The sequence below is a fragment of the Mirounga angustirostris genome, unplaced genomic scaffold (genome assembly GCF_029215605.1).
Source record: "Mirounga angustirostris isolate CCGP_5_RB_7025 unplaced genomic scaffold, mMirAng1.0.hap1 SCAF_10, whole genome shotgun sequence".
Classification (NCBI taxonomy): Eukaryota; Metazoa; Chordata; class Mammalia; order Carnivora; family Phocidae; genus Mirounga; species Mirounga angustirostris.
Genome location: NW_026991718.1, coordinates 123,457,023 through 123,478,227, shown reverse-complemented (window position 1 = coordinate 123,478,227; position 21,205 = coordinate 123,457,023). Strand labels below are relative to the sequence as shown.

Genomic DNA, 21,205 nt, shown 5'->3' with positions numbered 1-21,205 from the left:
TGTTGACAGATAACCAAAATCGCATAGTGATCTATCACCAAAAATTATTTTAACGATCTATGTACTGACAACTAGATTAGGCCCTCCTTCAATTGTGTGGAAAGCAAGGATTGCAAAAACCATCCGACTTTGGAAAGTATTTCTTACTCTGACGTGAAATTCACTCATTTTCTCAGTTTATTTCTCAATCCTAGGGGAGTAGCTGGAAAAAATTGCTTACCTTTAAATCCGTGGGGTAAAATATGGTCGGCATTTGAAACTTGCTTTACTGTCAAGGATCTCTGGAGCATGATATTTTCAACCTTTGATAATAATTAAGGGGGGGAAGAGGAGAGATCGTTCCCAACTCTCTACTCCACGAAGTGTATGAATTCACAGTTTGCCAACAGAGGCCAAAATACTCTGATTATTAAGCCATGCCCCTGCCTTAGAAAGATACATATGGAAATCAGTCAAGGTGAGAGAGAAGTCTAGGCAAATTTGGTACTTGACTGATTATCATAGGATGCTTCCCCCTAATAATTCCAACAGTATCTGTACCTGGGAGCCCCAGAGGATTCCCACCTCCATTCCTTCCCTATTGCTTGGGAGAATTGCAGGGGTAAGGCAGACACACAACTTTCTTTTACAAAGGGTGGAAGCAGATCTGAGATAGACTTGCAGACTAGTTCTGAAAGAGATCAAACTTTTTCTAAAGTTCCAAATCCGGAAAACGAGTCCCTTGAAGCAGAGGTCAGCCATCCTAAGACCAAAAAGTCTGCCCATTGGTTGTTTTTGTTCAGCCTGCTGCTAAGAATGGCTTTTACATTTTTAAATGATTGGGGGAAAATTCAAAACAAGGATGCTTTCCTTTCGAGCTACGATGCCGGAGTTTGGAGTTTGAGTTAAGTATTGCAAGAGACCGAATGGCCCGCAAAGACGAAAACATTTAGCTCTTTAAAGAAAACGTTTACTGACCCCTTAAGGCTATGCATGTTCACGTCCCGTTTGGAATGTGTTCCGTACCCTCCGAGGGGAGCGTTACCGGGTTTAAGGAGGGCTGGTCTAAACTGAAGCCCCTGGGCAAGTCCCTGTCCTCAACTTCCCCGGGTATAAAACGGGGTTAGACGCAGTGATCTCTGGGGACCTGCCTGGCAGGGCATCAAAGAAATAAACGGGACAGAGACTCGGGGTTGATCGGGAGCGGGCGGGCGCGCGCCGGGCGGATCCCTCGGGGTTTCCAGCCGCGTGGGCGGGCGCAGCGCCCCGAGGCCCAGCTTTCGCAGGGGAATTCCGGGCGGGGTGCGGCGGCGGGGCGGGGCGGGGCCGGGGCGGGGCCGGCCACCGCCTATAAGACGGGGCCGCACGCCCGCCCGTGCCACTCGCCTGCGCGCCCTGTGCGGACCGCGGTACCATGGCTCTCGCCCGCCTGCTTGCGCTGCTGCTGCTCCTCGTGGGCGCCCCCGCCACCGCTGCCGAATCGGTAGGAACTGGGGGACCCCGGGGGGCGGCCCGGTGCCTCCTTTGTTCCTGGGGGCCTGGAAAAGGGGGTTCAGGGGGCCGCGCCTTCCCCAGCTAGACGCCGAGGCCGGGGAAACTTTGCTGGAAACTTGGCTCTGGGGTCACGGGGAGGCGCCGGGCCGGGGTGGCTCCCCCGCGCGAACGTGCGCCCCAGCCTGTTGCTCTTCCCGCCTCCCCTGGCCTCGGCCCCGCCGCGCGCTCCAGGCTCGGACGTGACTAAGCCGGTGTCACCTCTTCTCCCCCCACACTCGCGCCCTTCCCTGGTGATCTTGGGGCAGGCTCCGAGTCCTGGATCCCCCCTGCTCGCCCTCCGTAAGCTCCCACAGCTGCGGCTCTAGAATCCTACAGGGCCTGGGGACGAGGGGGCTGCGTGTACTCGGAACGGGGAGGGGGTTCGGGTGTGCGGGGGCCATGTTTCACACACCGGGGAGTGAAGAACTGAGCCCTGACCTCAGGTCTGGCCCCAGCCCTGCCACTGGCTTGTGACAGAGCAAGGCCCTGCCCCTTTTGAGTGTCAGTTTCCCCATCTGCACAACGGGCTTGGGGGAGCGCCGCAGGAGATGACCAGTGCTTCTTTAGGGTCCCTACAAAGTTGGGACTCTTGATACTTCAAGAGCGGACGGGAGGGATGGTTTGGGCTCAGCACTTCATCAAAGAGTTGAACCTCTGCGTTCTGCGAGAATACTGTTTATTTCTGCTGAACTGCGCACGGGAAATCGGAGTACCCACCTTGAGTGGGGTAAAGGGGTTTGGGGGAGAGAAGGTCTCAGCCCCGAGAAGCTCTCCTCACTGCCCGCTGTTCCCTGTCCTAGTTTACAAAGCCGTAGGCCACCAGAAGCTCCATTCATCCCAGCGGCCAGTGGGGGGAGGAGGGTGGCAATTTCATCTAGGAGGTTGGGTGGACGGGAATTGATGGGAGAGGCTATCGGACCCCCCTCCAAGAACCCCAGCTCTGTGCCCCCTTCATGCCCTTAAGACCCCGTTTTTAGGGGGAGCAAGTCTGTGGAGTTTAATCATTGTCGATTCCTTTATGGGACTTCTTTTTCTCTGGGCTTAGGGAAAAGTCCTGTCTGCCTGGCAGCTTCTGTTGAGGAATGAGACCCTGAGAATAACCTGCCAGCACAATTGCAGGCCAGCAGTGATGATAGCAAACATTTAGCGCTTATGGTGTGCTTTATGGTGTTCTAATAGCTTTTTACTGGCTGTTCTAAGGGCCTGTCAACTAGCTTAATTCTGACAACCCGGCAGTTTACTGTTCTTAAATTGGTCCTGAGGCTGAGGAGGTTAGCTGACTTACCCAAGGTCGCACAGCAAATAAGGGTCTGAGTCATTCAAATTTAGGCAGCCAGGCTTCCAAGTTCCTGCTCCTATGATAAGCTGCAGTCTGATGTTTTCTGAGTGGCTGCCCTTGTCCCATCCTCAGGTAACTCAAGAGTTTAGAATCTGTTGAGATTGGGGGCTGGCCAGCCTCAGGAAATTCTGAGGTGGAAGGAAACGGGCCCAGAGTGAGATAATGACTTCCCCAAACTAAGGGCAACCTGACCGAAAGGTTAGTGTCTGAGCCAGGACTCCAACCTACACCTGCTGCTCCCTGGTACGATGCTCTGAACTAGGCGCTGAGAGATGTGTTGGAGTCAAGCAGCTGGGGAGACAGCTGAAGGAATGCCAGGTTGGGTCCTGTTGGCCTGGGCAGTGTGTGGGGGGAAAAAGAAAGGCCCGGGAGGTTGTGAGGTCATTGCGTGGACAGTCACATGGCAGTCCCGGTTCAGGGGCTGCTGAGTCTGCAGGTGCTTCAGGGTGAGCAGCAGACAGCTGTGTCCTGGGGGCCATCGGAAGGATATGGTTTGGGGAAGGGCAGCTGGGTCAGCCCTGCGCATGGTGACCCATCAGCTGGGGAGAAGTAGGCCCTGAGCAGCTGCTTCCGGAGAGAGGTGTCCTGGCGAATGTCACAGACCTTCCACCTCTAATTGGGTCACAGGGCTTCCCCCTTTCCCTCCCCTGTCCCCTTCCTGCCAAGGTTGTGGCCGGAAAAATCAGACCTAGTCATAGCTGAATAGATATGATGGAGAGGTCTGCCTTCTTTTTGCAGGTGGAGAAAACAGGCCCAGGGAGAAGGGATTTTCTTTCTTTCTTTTTTTTTTTTTAAAGGTTTTATTTACTTATTTGACAGAGAGAGACACAGCGAGAGAGGGAACAAAGCGGGGGCAGTGGGAGAGGGAGAAGCAGGCTCCCTGCAGAGCAAGGAGCCCGATGCAGGGCTCGATCCCAGGACCCTGGGATCATGACCTGAGCGGAAGGCAGATGCTTAACGACTGAGCCACCCAGGCGCCCCGGGAGAAGGGATTTTCTGATTGCAGTTATGATTTGTTGAGTGCTTTCCAAATGCCAGGTCTGGTGCATTTTATCCTCACGAAAAGCCCAGCATGTGGGGATTATATTATGCCTACTTTACAGATGAGGGCACTGAGGTCTCCCTCCAATAGTGCTACTGAGGCCCTCCCCAAGTTTTAGGTTTAAGCCAAAGGCCTGCCCTCCCCTTGGATGGTACCCTACCCCCACCCCGAGGGCTTGGTGCCACAAGTTTTGGGAAGGGAACCCAGTCTGAGCAGCCAGCCTCTTCCCTGGCAGGGCTTGCTATCCCAAACCAGTTCTTCCTGTCCAGCTGGGAGCATTCCCCTGAACTGCCTTCCTGCCACTCCTTCTCCAGCCAATTAAAGATAACCTTGTTTGGGGAGCCAGACCACCCCCCCAGAGGTGTTGCTCCCCAGAGGCACAGCCTGCTGATGTGGCACCAGGCCCAGTGGGTTCTGGGGAAGTGTATTTTAGCTTAGAGATGTTTCTGGTCTCCTTGAGAATTCTCTCCTTGATTGTACCGAGGTAGCAGTGGGGCAGAAGCCCAGGGGCTCTGGGACCCTTGAGTGGCCAGTGAGAGCTCTTTGGAATTCTTAGAAGCCCAGAGAACCACTAAGGATATTTGGGCCATGGTTTAGAGGGTTCTGTGAGGTTGATATTCCCCCATCTGTAAAATGGGGTTTGAAACAAATGACCTTGAATGCCATTTTCAGCCCAAGTATTCTGTTAATAATTAAATACCTACTCTTTGAAAGGGACTGTAGAAACCTTAGACATCTAAGGCATTCTCTCCCTTGAAGAAACTTAGTTTGTGAGATAATTAATACATATATCCCACCAAATTCTGAGTCGTAAGCCCAGCCCTCCCCATCCCCATCACACATACCACTTCCACCCACACCGGGCGAGGGCGTGGGGGTGGGAGGATTTCTGCTCTATTCATCTTCAGTGAAATACTTGTCCCTTAGTTAGTACTCAGGAAATGTTTGTATGAATGAATAACTTCATGCATGTAACTTCCTTCTAAAAGGTGCATTGAGGTTATTTATCACTAATAGGAAGGTCTTCCAGGGATATTGTGAGGTAGGTTTTATTATCTACATTTTTACAAGAAACTGATGCTCAGAGGTAGACAGTGGCTTGCCAAGGTCAGAACCAGGTCTCTCTGATAATACAAGGAGTCTGGTTTTGAGCATCTTCAGAGAACATTCCATATGAGGAAATTGGCTGGGTTTGAAGGCAGATAACTTGAGTTCTGCTTCTGAACTGCAAGGTGACCTTGAGCAAATGTGCCCTACCTCTGGGTTTCCGTGTCCCCAACTCTATAATAAGCCCACCTTGGACTAAAGCCCTCCAAGGGTCCTTCCTGCCCTGAAAACACACCCGTGGGGGGAGGGATGCTTTCTTGGTCCCCTTGGTAAAGATCCTAAACAAGAGGAGAAGCTGGGGGGTGGAGACATTCAGCTCCCGCCATCCCCAGCTCCTGGAAACAGAGGGCTTTTCCAAGGACTTGGAGTGCTGGGCTGTCCTGAATGAGGAGTCATGGAGAGCCAGGCTGGGCTTCCCGCCCCAGTTCCCTCTTGGGAGGAATTGGCTCCTAGTTGTTCTCAGCCTCCTGGACTGCTGGGTGTGATTTCCAAATGACCATTTAAAATCGGGGGAAGGGGCTGGACAGGGCCTGTGATTCACTGGAGGAGAGTGGTGGCTGGCCTGAGTCCCCCATTTCCTTTCAACCTCTTGGCTCATAGGATGACTCTGGTGGGGGTGTTGGAATGGGCTCCAGAGTTTACCTTGTCCTCTGAGAGCCCATTAAAGATAGTGTCTCAGCGCCCCAGTCTTTGAGGGGATGTACAGGAAATGCTAGTCCTAGGCCTCAGACCTTCCCAGTGCCTTGCCTACGGGTGGGCTTTGACAGGGTGCGAATTCAGCCAGTCTTCAGAATTGGTCTTCGGACCTGTGCAGAGAAGGTAGCGTTTTGTTTGCCTGAAAGCTCTTGAGCTCCTAGAGCAGGGCTGGGGCAGCCCACATACGATGGCACACCTCAGGAACCTCTGATTTCTCCGATGCCCTCTTTTTGCTGTCTGGAAGTGGCTGGGGCCCGGCAGACCTAACTTGCAGGGTTGTGAAGTCCATCCCTTACTAGCTACATGGCTGTGGGCATGTCACCCAGTCTCCCTGGCCTCTGCTTCCTGGGAGTTGTGAGGCTGCTAGGAGGTGACAAGGCTGCAGGTAAATCTCACTGGGAGGCCGCATTCTTAGTGACAGGGATGCCAGGTGGCCCTGTACCTTTGAGGATCCCACTCCCAGGGCCCTTGGAACAATCCTTCCCTCCCAACAGCTGCAAGGTGGGAAGGGAGGAGTCCAGGGTGGGGCCGATAGAGTTCAAATCTCCTGTTTGTTTGTTTCAGAAGTGGGCTGTTTGCTAATTATCAGATCTGTTTATATTTAAACAAGAACCAGTTCTTGGGCGCCTGGGTGGCTCAGTTGGTTAAGCGACTGCCTTCGGCTCAGGTCATGATCCTGGAGTCCCGGGATTGAGTCCCGCATTGGGCTCCCTGCTTGGCAGGGAGTCTGCTTTGCCCTCTGACCCTATCCCCTCTCATGTGTTCTCTCTCATTCTCTCTCTCTCAAATAAATAAATAAAATCTTTAAAAAAAAAAAAAAAGAACCAGTTCTCAGCAGCCCCACCCCTCCTGCTGGGATCTGTAGGAACCCCTCGCTGAGCTGTTTGCGGCCTGGAGGGGGATGGGGGTTTGCTAAGGGTACAGGACCACCTGGACAAAGCCCAGAACAGGGTCACCCTCCTCAGTTGGAGGGGCAGAGTTTCTAGGCCTACGGAGGCTGAGTGAATTGCAAGGAGCACTCTGGCCTTGGAGAGGGGATTTGATGGTGGCCGGGAAGGTACAGTGTCTGAAAAGACGGTAGATTTTCAGTACATGGGCCCCTAGAGAGGGAGGAGAAGGCCTGTGTCAACAGTTGGGGCCTGATTTAACCCTAGTAGTACTGGAAGCCTGACTCACTGGTGACCTTCAGGAACGTCCCTGCACCTGGCCAGGCCCTTTGGCCCTGTCTGCTAGAGGCAGGGTGACTGGAAGTGGGTACATTTCACAGCCAGAAAAACCTGAGTCACCATCCCGGCTCTGCTGCTCACCCAAGGACATGCAGTTAGTTAATAAGTCACTTCACCAGTGTGTCCTCAGTAAAACACCCCTGTGTCACTCAAGGGTCATAATCGGTGTTTGGCAAACTTGTTAAGTGCTGGCTTGATCTTGGTTTATTCTTAGTGGCTAGACGAGGGCTCTTCCCCGGGGCCAGATGTTGGCTTCAGGGAGGTGGTATCTGAGTGCATGCCAAAAATGTAAACCGATAGTTACAGTTCTTGGGGTTCAAAACTTTTTTTATCCTTTCCAGAGGGCTCCAGGAGTCCCCAGGAGATCACTTTGTGATTTGAACAGTTCTTCCCAGCTTTGGCCTTCTACGGTACCCCCTACCATCCCTGCTACTTTTTTTTTTTTTTTTTTTTTTTAAAGATTTTATTTATTTGACAGCGAGAGAGGGAACACAAGCAGCGGGAGTGGAAGAGGGAGAAGCAGGCTTCCCTCAGAGCAGGGAGCCCGATGCGGGGCTCGATCCCAGGACCCTGGGATCATGACCTGAGCCGAAGGCAGACGCTTAACGACTGAGCCACCCAGGCGCCCCTCCCTGCTACTTTTTACCACCTCGTCTGTGCCCCCAGTTACCTCCCCCACCCTCTGGCCAGTCCCTCCTACTCACCCCCCCCCCCAGTCTGCCTCTCCCCTCCCCCACCCTGTAGGCTGGGAGCTCCGCTTGCCCCAGTTTTCTCTGGCACAGAGGCTGGCTAGTCAGGTGACACCTGGGGTAATGGAAAGGGGAGGCAGGGAAGGGCTGGTGAGTGTGGAAACAGTGACTTGGTGGAGCCCGCTGGTCGCGGCCAGGCCTGCAGGGCTGGCTGTACCACTCGGACCTCAGGCCATGGGGGCAGGGATGACCCGTGGCCAGTCACAGGGAGTGGGGACACTCCTTGCCCGGGGAAAGACCGGCTGGGAGACGTCTGTGGGACAGACTGACCTGGTCTGGAGCAGTGGCTTCCTCACGGGGGCGGGTTGTGGAAGGGGGAGGCTGGGAAGGGGCAGGAAGCCAGCACCCAGGGCTGATCTAATCAGCCGAGACAAGGCTATCGACTTTGCTCTTGAGAACACAGGAGGCTTGTTTACGTCCCGCCCGTAGATCCAGCAGGGACTTCGGATCTGCTGCCTAGATTACAAGTCCCAGCTTCAATGCACTTCTGTCTCTGCGGCCCTTGGGGAGCCAGCCCCCTCCCAGCTGTCTCCAGCGGTAATCGGAGCAGTGCCCAGCTTGGTTACCAGGCCCTGAGACAGACAGAGGCTTGTCTCTTTGAGAACCTTTTACAGGTGGGCAAACTGAGGCCCAGTGGGGAAATCTCCATCACCTGCTGGCAGGAGGATGTCCAGAATGCAGGACCCCACCCCCAGCCCCATTCCTAGCTGGCACCCCAGCATCCTGGAGCCCTTGCTGTGGAATGGTTTGCCCTGGGGGGGGGGGTTGGTGAAAAGTTGGCTGCTGGCAGTGCCAGGCCTGGCTTCTCTCCTGAGTGATTGTGTTCAGAGTAATCCGACCTTGGAGTGGGCAGAGCTGACATTCGATACCCCCCCCAGCCCCACCCCCCACCCCCAGACCTGGTTTAACCCTCCAGGTACCAGAGCACTGGCTGTGTGTGGTTTCTTTTTGCCTTTTGGATTTTTTTGTTTTGTTTTGTCCCCAGGGCAGGTCAGTAAATACCCCGGGGGGTACAGGTCCCCCAGTAGAATGTCAGGCGTCTCTGGTCACTTCCGTTTGCTCCTTTTGGAAAAATACAACTGCGTTTCCTATGCCTCTGTCGCCTTAGAACGAGTGCTCCAAGTTGTGTGGTCTCTGCCCATCTCTGGGTCCTTTGCAATTGCAAGGGACCTGGTCGGTTGTCCCAGAAGCAAAATAAATACCCATTATAGGTGTTTATTCACGATTTGCGAAGCACAGCCCTCCCCCCCTCCCCCGCACCCCGATCCACTGACCACCTTCTTTCTAGCAGGGGAGCTGCTTCCACAGCTTGTCCCAGGTCTCTCTGACCGTTTGAGCACTAATCCCTTTAGCCAGAAGGGAGGCAGGTGGGGATTGATAATAGCTGCTACTCATTGAGCACCTGCTGTGTACCAGGCCATATGCTGGATTCCTTGCACACACTAATGCATTGCACTTAATCCTCATCATCCTGCAGGGTGCTCCTAGCCCTGGGTACCGAAAGAGAAAGCTGAGGGTTCAAGATGTGACGTAGACTCCAAGACTCCTGCAGTTAGGAAGTGGCCAGACTGTACTTTGCTTGTGGGTCACCACTCTGCTGGCAGATCCTTCCTTTCTGCCGAGGTGTAGATCTCTGATTTGCTCATTCTGGGGGGTATCTGACCCTTCAGAAAGGGGGATGGGGGAAGACAGTGATTGTACCAGAGGTTGCTTTTGGGGATCTCCGGTCAGAATCACTCTGGTGGATTCAGTAGCTGGAGCCCAGTGTCCTTGCTCCCCCACCCCCCCTTGAATTTGGCTTGCACAGTTGTCTTCTGGTCTCACCTCCTGAAAGAAGGGTCAAGTGTGTCCCTGACCCTACCTCTGCTGGGGAGGAGCCTGAGGGCAGAGCTGGGGGAGGGTGGGGGGAGGGGGAGGCTCTCCTCCCTCTTTTCCTCCCACCAGCCAACCAGGCCTTGACCCTGAACTTCTCCCTGGTGCCCCAGCCAAGTTTTTGTTCTTTTGTTTAAGCAATATCAGTTTCACCTTTGTTTGCTCCCTGGTGGAGCCTGGCCTGGCAGTGTGGGGTCGGGGTGGAGAGGAGACGCGAGGGTGGCAGTGAGAAATCTGGTTGTGGCTGAGGCATGGTCTTGAGAAAGATCTAGGTTCAAACCCCAGGTCCGTTGCTTTCTAGTTGTGTGACTTTGGATAAATGACTATTGCACCTGAGTTTCTTGCAAAATGGTTGGAGCACGTTACAAGACCGTTGGGCCGTTGCAAATGAGCTCATAAAGGGAAGACTCCAGCTTGGTGCCTGGCTCGTGGTGGATACTTGAGCTAGTCACCCCAGCCCCTATGCTTTTCCCTGGTGACTGAAGCTGTAGGACTTTGGGATAGGGTTGGTGACCTTTTCCTAGCTTCGTGCCTATAGTGTAAGGACTGGATGCGGAATATGTCTGGAGTGACAGCTGTGGCCTGTGGGTTTGCTGAGACCCTTTGTTTTGCAGCCAAAATCCTTGAAGCAGGGCGGGGAGGACAACTCCAGCCTCAAGCCAGGAGACCTAGGTTCTAAGTCCAGCTCTGCTGCCAAGTGCTTGGGTGACCTTGGCAAAGTCCCTTGTCTTTTAATCTGTTTGCTGGGTTATAAAATGAGACCGTTGGGCTCAGTGACCTCGGATACCTTCTGTTGGCAGGTGTTAGTTCCTTTGGAACAAAACAGCACCTACCCCCTCTTCTGTGGATAATCTGGGAAGGCATTCAGCATCTCAACCCCCAGGCACCAACCCCAGGTGTCCACCAGCCCTGGGGCAAGCAGGTCTGTGGGACCCAGGCCCACTGACCTATTTCTGTTGTGGTCTGTGAGAAAAGAGACCCGAGGGCCCAGAGAGGGTGCCTGTGTGAACACACAATCCACAGGCAGGGGTGGGGGTGAGTGGAGAATAGACGGGTAGCTCAGCTGGGAGCAGGATCAGGTCCTCTCTGGTCAAGGCTGGGTCTGGCTGCTGAGTGGCCTCATTCTTCAGATGTACCCCAGACTGAATGGGCCTTGTCTGCAAAGCAGGTAAGGCAAGGGAGGGCTGTTGGCATGCCCATACACACAAAGGGATGCTTGCCCATAATGCTTGCCCATTGCTGACCTAGTCTTAAAGGGTTCCCACGTGGGAATGTCCCTCTTGTCAGGAGTCATGGGCAGAGAGGAACAGAGAGGGTGCTTCTGGAGTGGAAGAAAGATCCGCTTTCCTGTGCCCTCCCATGGGTACGCCCCACAAAGCTTCTTCCAGGCCCTGGACTTGCTGGAGGAAGGCACATGGGCCCCTGTAATGCAGCCTGGAGAGCCCCAGGATAGGTGTCTGACTGGGTCTACCCCTGGCCGTGCCCCTGACCCCTGGTGCGACCTTAGCCAAGCCGTTTATCCTCCCCAGGAACCTGGTATGGAAAGGAAGGGGGAGGGATCACCAGGCGACCCCTAAGAGGGCTGAACTGCCAGTGAATCTGGGTTTCATCTTTGGTTTCGAGACCACCATACCTGCCTCCTCTCTTCGCCTCTGTCTGGCTAATGAGAAACGGAGCTAGTAACTGTCAGCCAATCAGCATGCTAATCCCGTGGGTTGTTTTGAAACACCCCTTAACACTTTCACATAGTAAAAGAAGGGCAGGATGTGTAAACAACATTCCAGGGCTTCGGGGAATAAGAACCCTGTGGGGCGGGTCTCCCGCCTGAAACTGCCCAGCGTTGGGACCCCAGCCCCTGTCTGGAGGACTTGGAGCTGTGACTCCCATGGGAGTCTCCAGGCCAGGTCGACAAGTGGCCAAAGTACCTTTTTTCTCTGCTGGGCTGGATTTGACCTCCACTTGACAGGGCTCCCTCCCAGCTTGGGTGGCCGGGCACTCTGTGTACATGCGTGTTCATGCAGGTGTTCATTCGCATGTGACTAAAGGCTTGAGTGACCCAGGCCTGGGTTCTGGTCCAGTGTGGCCACTTTCTGCCGATGTGACCTTGGGCAAGCCACTTAACCTTTCTGAGGCCCCCGTTCCACTTCTGCCCACTTCTGCACAAGATCTATCAGGAGGACGTACTTCATTTGCTGAGGGCTCAAAAGGTCCTGCTCTTTCAGATTTGGGCCCTGGGGGAATTCGCGGCAGGAGATGGGGGTAGGAGCCCAGGGACCTCACCCTAGGGGACAGTTTTGCAACCACCACGGAGGAGCCTTCCTCCCAAGCTGCCAGACCGAAGCCACAGGCACGGGGCTGTGTGCGGGGGCTGGAATTCCAACACCAGCAGCTCAGCAGCTCCTGATTCCCAAGTCATGAAGTCATCCCCAGCCAGGGCTTAACCCCTTCTGGCTCCCCACCCCCATGTGTGCCCAGTGTTCAGCAAAGAGTCTCCCATCCGGTGGAAGAGGGCTGTGTGCCCACTGCCTTCTCCCCTGGCCTGACCCTCCTCCCTTCCGGGAATCCAGCCTCTGCCCTCTCGGGGGTGGAAGAGGGCATGACAGTCAGGTCCTGCCCACCTCTCCCCAGAAGCCAGTGGAGGAAGTACAGAGCCTGGGCCTCTCCTGCAATGCTTACCTGGTCCTAGGAACAGATATTCCTCCTCGGGCTACCCCCTTCCCTGGTGTCACTGGCAGTCTTAGCTGGGTGAAGGACAGCCTGGGGCAGTCAAAAAGACACCTGGCCTCTCCGCTCTGAGTTGTCTGGCTGACTCAGTTATGCGACCTTAGGCAAGTCACTGCCTTGTCCAGAGCTCAGATTCTCTCAGATTCTGTGAAATGAGAGCATGGGACCTCCCTGGCCTCTGTAACTGGAATTCTGGTGGTTCTGAGCAGAGCCCCAATATCCTACAGTTAGGGGCTCTGGGAAAGAAGAGGAGAATGTTTAGAGGAGATGTAATGTTTAGAGGAGAATGTAAGAGGAGAATGTGTATTGAACTTCATTGAAACCCTAACTCTTTTGGCAAATAGCAGGCACTTTAGTATTTGAGTTAATGGGGGGGGGGGGGAATGAACTTTGCTCTGGGCTGTTGTTCTTTGGGAAGCCTCAGCCCCAGAGCTAAGAGGAAGGTGGTAAGCATTCTGAATGTTTCCTACCCTTGTGAGCTCTGGGGAATGGGAACAGAGTAGCTGATGTACTTATAGGACCTTGGGGAAGTTTTTGCCTCCCTGGACCTTGTACTTTCCCTTTGAAAGCTTCTTGGTGGAAGTGGGGTTTAAGATTCTGCTGTGATGTGATGGGCTGGGTCCCCGTGCGGTAGGGGCTGAGGACATTTGTGGGTGCTGGAGTGGGTGGTCCATCCACAGGATGCCTCTCTTGCCCTCCCCTGTGCTGGTACAGAAGAGATCTATGGGAGATGCTGGAAAGCTGAGTACAAGAGTGTGCTTACGTACTTGTGAGTCACCAGGTCTGCAGTGCCTGGCCTGAGGCTGCCCTGGGGCGTGAGTGAGCCAGCCCTGGCTGTCCCAGCCCAGTCTGAGTCAGCTGGGAAAGATGTCCTGGACTGGGCAAGACCAGAGCCAGCAGCCCTCTCCCTGCCTCGGGTGAATCAGCTGTGACTTTATTTGCATCCTAGAACCCTGGAGCGTCATATCCTCAAGCCTGTGTGGTTCTGCATTCAGGCAGCTCGATGCTGAATTCTCTCTTTTCGACCTGCTACTTGTATCAGAAGGAAATTCCCAGTTTCCTCTTTTGTAAAATGAGGTTAAAGACATGCCTTTGGTGGTAAGAACAGGGACTTACACATACTAATTGCTTAGTCAATAGTACCTAGTAATATTTAATGTTCTGATTATTACCAACTTTATGATTTTTATTAGCCCAGGATGGGAAAGAGATTTGCCTAAGGTCACACAGCAAGTTAGGGACCAGGAGGGGTGGTCTCCAGGTTCTGGCCTGATTACCTTCCAGCACCCCAGGTTATCTTACTGAATGCCCACTTCACTGCCTTTTGGGGCTCAGGGGCTGCTGTAGAGCACCAGGGGGCTACCGATGTGGCTGACGTGACTCCCTTTTTCACCCTAGATCCGAGAGACCGAAGTCATCGACCCCCAAGACCTAGAAGGCCGATACTTTTCTGGGGCCCTACCAGATGACGAGGATGTTGGGGGGCCTGGGCAGGAACCTGATGATTTTGAGCTGTCTGGCTCTGGAGATCTGGGTATGGAGGATCTGGTGGGCAGCCTGGGCTCATGGGGTTGGAGGGAAAGTGGCCTTACCGAGCACAGGGTAGTGAGCTCGCCTTGAGACTTGGATTTGTGTGGGGGGTTTCCAACAGTGCTCTTCCCCTCTCAGAAAAGAGGAAACAAAAGTAACTATCAACCCTTTTCCATCCCTGACAACCCTCCTTGGGTGAGTTATTTGTTGCTTGGAGTTCATTTGTAGCTCTAGGTTTTCTCAGCACCAGCCTGGACCTGTCTGCCTGTGGCTGGGGGCCTAGTGGGTGTGGGGCTGGAAAGAACTGATAGTGTTTTCTTCTTATGAAAAGGAAAAGGAGCAGCTCAAAAGCCTGGGAGCATGTGTGGGCAGAGGTGTGAGTGGGGACCCAGGAACAAGCTCCTGCTTCAGAGGGGGGCATGGGTGAAGGGGTGCAGGCCTTGGGTGGCTGGACTGGGGGGGGGGGCGGGGAGGGCAGGGCTGTTCATGGTCTTCTGTGACTCCCTGGCTCAGGCTGCTGCACAGAAGCATCCTTCCTCCGTACAGAGTGCTGTGATGATCTCTGTGACCTCTGAGCCTTGGTTTCCAAATCTGTAAAATAGTAAATCAGTGTGTTGGGGATTGGACTGAGTTAAAGCTCTCTTGGCACATATACGGAGCACTCAGGATATATTTCAATGCTGCAATTTCTAATATTTAATATTACAGTCTAGAGTCTTCTCAAAGGAATCCCCTGGGGATCTTATGAAAATGCAGACTGATTCAGTGGGCCCAGGAATCTGTATTTCTAGCCGGCACCCAGGGGATGCTAGTGGTCCCTGGATCCATACATTATGGAGCAGGGGTTTGGAGCTGACAGCATCTGCTCAGCTACCTGCTGAGCACTTGTGAAAGAACCAGAGAGCCCAGTCTTCGGAGCCCATTTTACAGAGGAGGTGACTGAAGCTGGGGTGGGAATGGTCACTTGCTGTACACTGAGCATTTGAGGGCCTAGCCATGGCTGAAGAAGGGGGAGGTCCTTTATCTAAGGGGAAGTGACCTCACACTCAGCCTTTCTGACCTTCCAGATGACTCAGAGGACCCCCAGATCTTCCCCGAAGTAATCCATCCTCTGGTGAGTAATTACATGCTTTTGCCTCTCCCCACTTGCTCCTCTCCTACACCTGTTGAGAAGGGCCCATAAGTGAGGGTCTAACCTCTCTCTGCAAGAAAGCTTTTATTCGGGGCTCTGGCTCCCTGGGGGCAGGCACCGCTGTGGGTCATGGGTAGGCCGTCCTCCCGGCAGGGGATAATCACTGTCAGCACTTAGATGTGTTTCCAGCCCCTTTTCTGTGCATTTCTAGGTATTTCCCAACATTAATATCAAGTTGTATATACAGTTTTGTGTATATAAAGTGGTCAGGAGTTTGTGAGTTTATTTCCTCACATGATTAAATGTGCTTCCTATTCATTTTTATAGGCCGCATCATCATAGTTCACTGCTTTTCCCTTTTTGATGGAAATGTTGTTTCTGATTTTCTGATTTTCTAAAATTAGAACACTACAGCAAGCTTCTTTGACTCAAACCTCTGATTAGCTCCTTGGGACAGGGTCCCAAGCAATTTCTGCAGCTCTGCCACACTGCCCTCCAGGGTGGTGATTCTCGAATACCCACTGACCAGCAGTGAGTGGGATCACGTGCTTCCCTGCGCCCTTGGTCACATTATTCATTCCCCATTTGGGACAGACCTGGAAAGGTGGAGGGTGAGCCTTCGATGGCATCGTTGTTGAGAGTTTGGTGCTGCTTTCTGTCCCAGGACCCCCTGGTTCAGCCAGCAAGATGGCAAAACAGACTCCCTCCCTGGCTGAATGCTTCTGTCCCCTGCCCCAGGTTCGTCCCCAGACCACGCTGAGTGTTTGTCTCTCCTCCTTCCACCCCATGCAGGTGCCTCTCGATAACTTTATCCCTGAGAGGGCAGGGCCTGGGAGTTGGGTCCCCACCGAACCCAAGGAATTGGAGGAGAACGAGGTCATCCCAAAAAGGATCTCATCCTTTGAGGGGGACGAGGACGTGTCCAACAAGGTGTCCATGTCCAGCACTGCGCAGGGCAGCAGCATCTTTGAGAGGACAGAGGTTCTGGCAGGTAAGCTCCTCACCAGAGACTTAGGAGGGGGAGAGGACTCAGAGGGAGATAGTGTTGTAGACACGGATGCCTCGGGCCCCAGGGTACCCTGGAGACTCAAGGACTACACCTCCCTAGGGGCTGGCTCTGAGTGGATGAGTGGCCTGGTGGAGCCGAGGAAGAATTGCATATCAAAGGCTTCTAAAGAACAGCCTGAGAGTCGGTCACTTGCCTTAAGTCCTTCGGTCTTGTTTTAAAAACATTTGCACAGCCTGGGGTTGGTACCTGGGGAGTTAATTATTAAACGTTAACTTCCCATGAAAGCCCATTAGGCTGGCTCCCCATCCCCCTGCTCTGTCACTTGATGGCCTTGTGACCTTGGCTGAGAAGCTTTCCAACCCCAGTGGGGAGGTGAGCCCCAGTTTCCTCCTCTGTAAATGGGTACAATTCTACCCCTTGGGTTGGTATCATAACTCCATGAAAATTAGAATCTGAAGTAATTTGGCCAACTGGAAAGCGCTTTTCTGATTTGTGGGTGTAATCTGTCATTGAGTCTTCACTGACTTTTCATACTAGGTGGCATACCGGGATCCTTCATATGACAGATTAAGACACTGAGGCCTTGGAGAGGAGAGAGGTTCAGGGTTTGGCCTGACGTGAGAGCCGCAGGGTTCTTGAATGTGGTGTGCTATTGTGGAATCTCTGTCCCAGGGTGGGGCATCAGGTGTGGCCTTCATCTGGGGTGGGGACGGCTCCCTCTCTCCTTCCCTGGCAGCTTTGGGATCACCGAAGCTTCGCGGGGGCGGGTTGTCAGAGGGAACTCTCTCTCTGGCCAAGTTTTATAGGCCAAGGGCCTGTCTGCATGAACCAGCCTGGTGAGTGGCTGCCCTGGGCCCAGGCTCGGTTACTCCTGTCTCCTGGCAGCCAGCCGGGCCAGCACCTCCCAGGAGGCTTGAGGTACAAGGAAAGAGCCCTGTGCCCTGCATTTTGCAGATAAGGCTCCCTGGGAATATAACCCCAGGTGACGTTGGGCCCAGCTCAGCCCTGACCCTGGCCTCCTGATACCGGAGCCAATGTTCTTTCTCCTTTACCTTAGCTACTTGCTGAGCGATGTAAAGAGGGGTAGGGGGTGCTTTTGGAACCAGAGGGGCCCTTAGAGACCTTTTAGTCTTCTAAGCTTCAAAATATTTGGTAAAAACCTCCCCCATCTTTTTCAAACACAGAGTTTCACTTTTAGCTGGCATATGTGGGGTCAGCCTAAGGTTTTGCTTTCACCAACTCAGGGTTTTGCTGCTTTTAAAGAAAAATGTAAAACCACTGATCTAGTCCAACCATGTGTGTCTTATAAATGGGGAGACCGAGGCCCGGAGAAAGCAAACCACTTGCTTGGGTCACATAGCAAAAGACAGAACCAAAGCCAGGTCATCTCTTAAATCTTCCGATTGAGAATTAGACAAGCATAAGATCTTCATGTGAGAAGTTATATTGTTGCATTCGTTGGGGTGGGACCTTCCATTCCAGTAGCATCTCAGTGCACCTGGAAGTTTCTCAAGTGCTTACTAGATGCCATCTGATCCATGTGCCCCCCCTCACCGAGTCTCCACAACCCTATGGGACAGGTATGGTTGGCTATCTGTACTCTTACAGATAAGGAAACTGAGGCTCAAGAGAAGCCAAATCACTTGTCCAAAGTCACAAAACTAGGCACTGGTAGCCCCGGCATGTGAACCTAGGACCACAGTCACTTTTGAGACTGCCCTTGAACCTTAACCTGGTGGAGAGTCCCAGCACTGACCAAGGTCCTGATAAGAGGCGCCTGGGGTTATGAGAGGGGAAAGGTGATAAAAACAGTCATGGAGTTGGGATACCTCATTCCATGTGCTTTTTCTGTATTTCCTGGGGTCATTTTGTTGCTGCTTTCTCATATAGAGTTTTAGCAAGAAAGAACCTTACTGGGCTCCTCTGTTCCATTCTGCCCCCATTCTGTGCATAGATTGGGAGTATGTGCAGGGATGGAAAATTAATCTCCTTAGCCGTAGAAGACCGAATTAGGGGACTCAATCTGCCACAGCAAGGATTCTGTGAGGTGTCCCTGCCCCCTCAGCATACAGGATAGAGCCCTTCAGGTGGCCTGGCATGCTGCAAAACAGCTGTTCGCCTGAGGTTAGCAGCCCGCATCTGCCTGATGCCAGTAGGCAGCCTTGGCCGGTGCTCCTCTCTGAGCTGAATTGGGAGAGTCATTTCATAAGCACTTCGCTGTTGTGCCAGGGTCCAGTTCAGGGTGCTAGGGACACACATATAAACCACCAAGGTTTACAAGTAGTGAGTACCAAGGCTCTGCCATGCATTGTTCTAAGCACTTTTGGGGGGTTAATTTATTTCATCCTTAGGACTGATGCGTGAGAAAGGTCCTCCGATTTCTGTTTTGCAATGAGAGAGAGGAAGGAACCTGCCCGATCACACAGCCAGTGATGAGTAATGGGAGTGGGTCTCAGGCCTTAGCACACACCGAGCTGCACACGTAGGAGGGGGAGCCACAGTGTGTCATTGTGACAGACAGCACGGCCATGTCCGCGTGTCCGAGCTGTGTTTGGTAGCGTGCGCCTGTGTGCATGGAGAACGCGTATGTCCGTCTGTGTAGGTGCTTGCACACTCAGCTCGCGGGAGTGCCGGGAGTCTGTCTGGGCAGATGGTCGCAGCCTGCCGGTTTGCTGGCTCCCGGCGCAGTTAGTGCTAAGCTGTCGCTGGGGGGTGTGCTTGGCTGTGGGCTCCAGCAGGTGCGGATTGGAATGGTGGCTTTGCCGCCCTAGCGCTGTGGTCTTTGGTGACTTACGGTGACCCCCTGCTGTCTTGTGAATGAGGTCATGCCGAGCACAAGCAACAGCAAGGGGGAGCATGTCCAGCTGTGAGAGAGCTGACTGGGGGGAAGTGGCAGTGTACCCGAGGTCCTGACCCACGGCTCTCCCCATTCTTCCCCTGCAGCTCTGATCGTGGGCAGCGGCGTGGGCATCCTCTTCGCCGTTTTCCTGGTCCTGCTGCTGGTGTGCCGCATGAAGAAGAAGGATGAAGGCACCTATGACCTGGGCAAGAAACCCATCTACAAGAAAGCCCCTACCAACGAGTTCTATGCCTGAAGCGCCCACCTGGGCACTGGCTTGGACCTCCATGGGGAGGGAAGCCAAAGGATTTGGAAGGGTGGACGTTAGGGTAGGGGGAGGGCAACCTAATGCTGACCTGTCCGCATCTCCAGCTCTGATTATGTTTCAAGCGTCAGAAGAGACATCATCTTCTGTTCCTGCCTGCCTCTTGTTGATTCTCTGGGCCTCGGTTGTCCCGGCAGAAAAATAGGGTTACACTTGGCCTTGCTGAAGGCAGGTCTGGGATTGGATCATTTCTTAATCTTACACTTAAAATGTGGGCCCAGCTTACACCCTATCCTGAACATGCCTCACCCAGAGCCCCTCTGAAGCTGGGACAGGAGTCCTTCTGGGCCTCTGCCCCCAGCCAGCCTTCTCCCTCCCTCTTGTGAAAAGGAGCCAGGAGAAGGAACTAGAACCATCTGCACCTTGACATGTGTCCGTCACAGGGCACTTGTGATCATACTACAGGAGTCTGGTATACCTTGGGCCATTCTCGGCTCTTTCAAGTGACTTTCTGGAAATCAACCTTTTTTATTTGGGGGAGGGGATGGGGAAGGAGGGAGGGTGGGAAGAAAAACTGAAAGTTCATACTGAAATGGATATGCAGAGTATTTGCAAATCTATCTTAAGCGGGGTATTTTTTTCTGAATGGTTCAGTCCTTGGTGCAGAGCCTCTGCCTGGGCAAGAGTGTGCCCATGCTGAGATGTTCTCCGCTCTCTTGCACTTTCCACAGTATCTGCTAAGTTTGTATTTAATGTTTTTTTTATTTTTGTTTTTTGAAAATGAGAGAAGAGACGGAGACACGATTTTTAATAATTTTTATTAATTTTTTTTTTTTTTACTATTTATAGCTTCAGACAGGGCCTTCTTCCTCTTTTTCTTTAAATATCCTCCCCATTTTTGGGGGCACCTGGGTGGCTCAGTTGGTTAAGCGACTGCCTTCGGCTCAGGTCATGATCCTGGAGTCCCGGGATCGAGTCCCACATCGGGCTCCCGGCTCAGCAGGGAGCCTGCTTCTCCCTCTGACCCTCCCCCCTCTCATGTGCTCTCTCTCTCAAATAAATAAAATTTTAAAAAATAAATAAATATCCTCCCCATTTTTTTTTTTTTTATACTTAACACTCCCTCAGCTCGTGACCTTGGCCCTTGCTGAAGCTGCTTCCTCTAAGAAGTAGCTTTTGCTGAAACAGTTTTCTAGCAGATCCCAAAATACAATGTTAGGGGATGGTGGGAATATTTGTATCTCTTTTCTTGTAATATATTATTATTCTTCCTTGGTTCTAGAAAAATAGATAAATATATTTTTTCAGGAAATAGTGTGGTATGTCCCATTTGAAGTTGGCTGGATAGTTGAGTGAGTGGAATTTTGTTTGGCTGAGTGGGTTTTTGCCTCTCTCTCTCTCTCTCCTCTCTCTGTTCCTGGTGCCTTCTCCTGATTGGGCTGGAATAGTTGAGGGTAGACAGTTCTACCTTCTTTCTAGCTTCTGCTTTGAGCCCAACCGGTGTTCCTTTGTTTGCTCTCTCCGAATTTATGAGAAAATTGGAGAGCTGTGCTATCCGCTGCGGTGGCCGCTGGCCACGTGCGGCTGTTCAAATCCGTGAAAATCACCCAGAGTTAAAAATCCATTCCTCATTTACACTAACCACATTTCATGTGCTCATTTGCCCATGTGGTTCATGGCTGCTACAGTGAACATGCAGGTAGGGACCATGTCCACCTGTTGAACCGCAGTGCTGGAGAACTAAACTGGCTTAACACGTCCCAGCCCCAGCCTTGCGGGGGTGACCTTGGTCTCTCTGGGCAAAGGGGGAGGGGGGCTGGGGGAGGACTGACTGGGCCCTGGCTTTGGATCTTGTTATTGGTGACCCTCCCCCGCCCCCCGCCCACAAAGAAGAGGCCTGGTGGCTTAGCCTGGGCAGGCTGCATCTTCTCCTGACCCCACTGGTTGGGGTACGGGGGGAGTCACCCTTGCCTCCTGCACCCTTCACCGCCACAACCCAGGGTCCCAGCTGGCTGGGTCCTCTGCACTGCCCACCCCACCAACCCCTCTGCTCTCCCTCTGGCTGTGTTGGGAGTGAGCACCTCTTGTAGCCACCTCACACTGTTGTCTGTTACTTAATTTTTTTTTTTTTTTTGATAAGAATAAAACCTGGTACTTTCTAGA

General features: G+C 53.0%; 1 protein-coding gene across 3 annotated transcripts; it reads left to right on the top strand.

Moving 5' to 3' along the window:
* Positions 1 to 1,322: 1,322 nt before the first annotated feature.
* SDC4 (syndecan 4) lies at positions 1,323 to 21,205 on the top strand. Of its 3 annotated transcripts, none has more exons than XM_045885833.3 (5): positions 1,323 to 1,462; positions 13,666 to 13,801; positions 14,865 to 14,911; positions 15,722 to 15,920; positions 18,882 to 21,205. In XM_045885833.3, exons 1-5 carry the CDS (start codon positions 1,394 to 1,396, stop codon positions 19,031 to 19,033), a joined length of 603 nt encoding a protein of 200 aa, XP_045741789.1. In that variant the 5' UTR covers positions 1,323 to 1,393; the 3' UTR covers positions 19,034 to 21,205. The 3 variants fall into 3 exon arrangements, with proteins under 3 accessions (XP_045741789.1, XP_064429320.1, XP_064429319.1); XM_064573250.1 differs by lacking the exon at positions 18,882 to 21,205 and adding an exon at positions 18,290 to 18,872; XM_064573249.1 differs by lacking the exon at positions 1,323 to 1,462 and adding an exon at positions 13,006 to 13,365.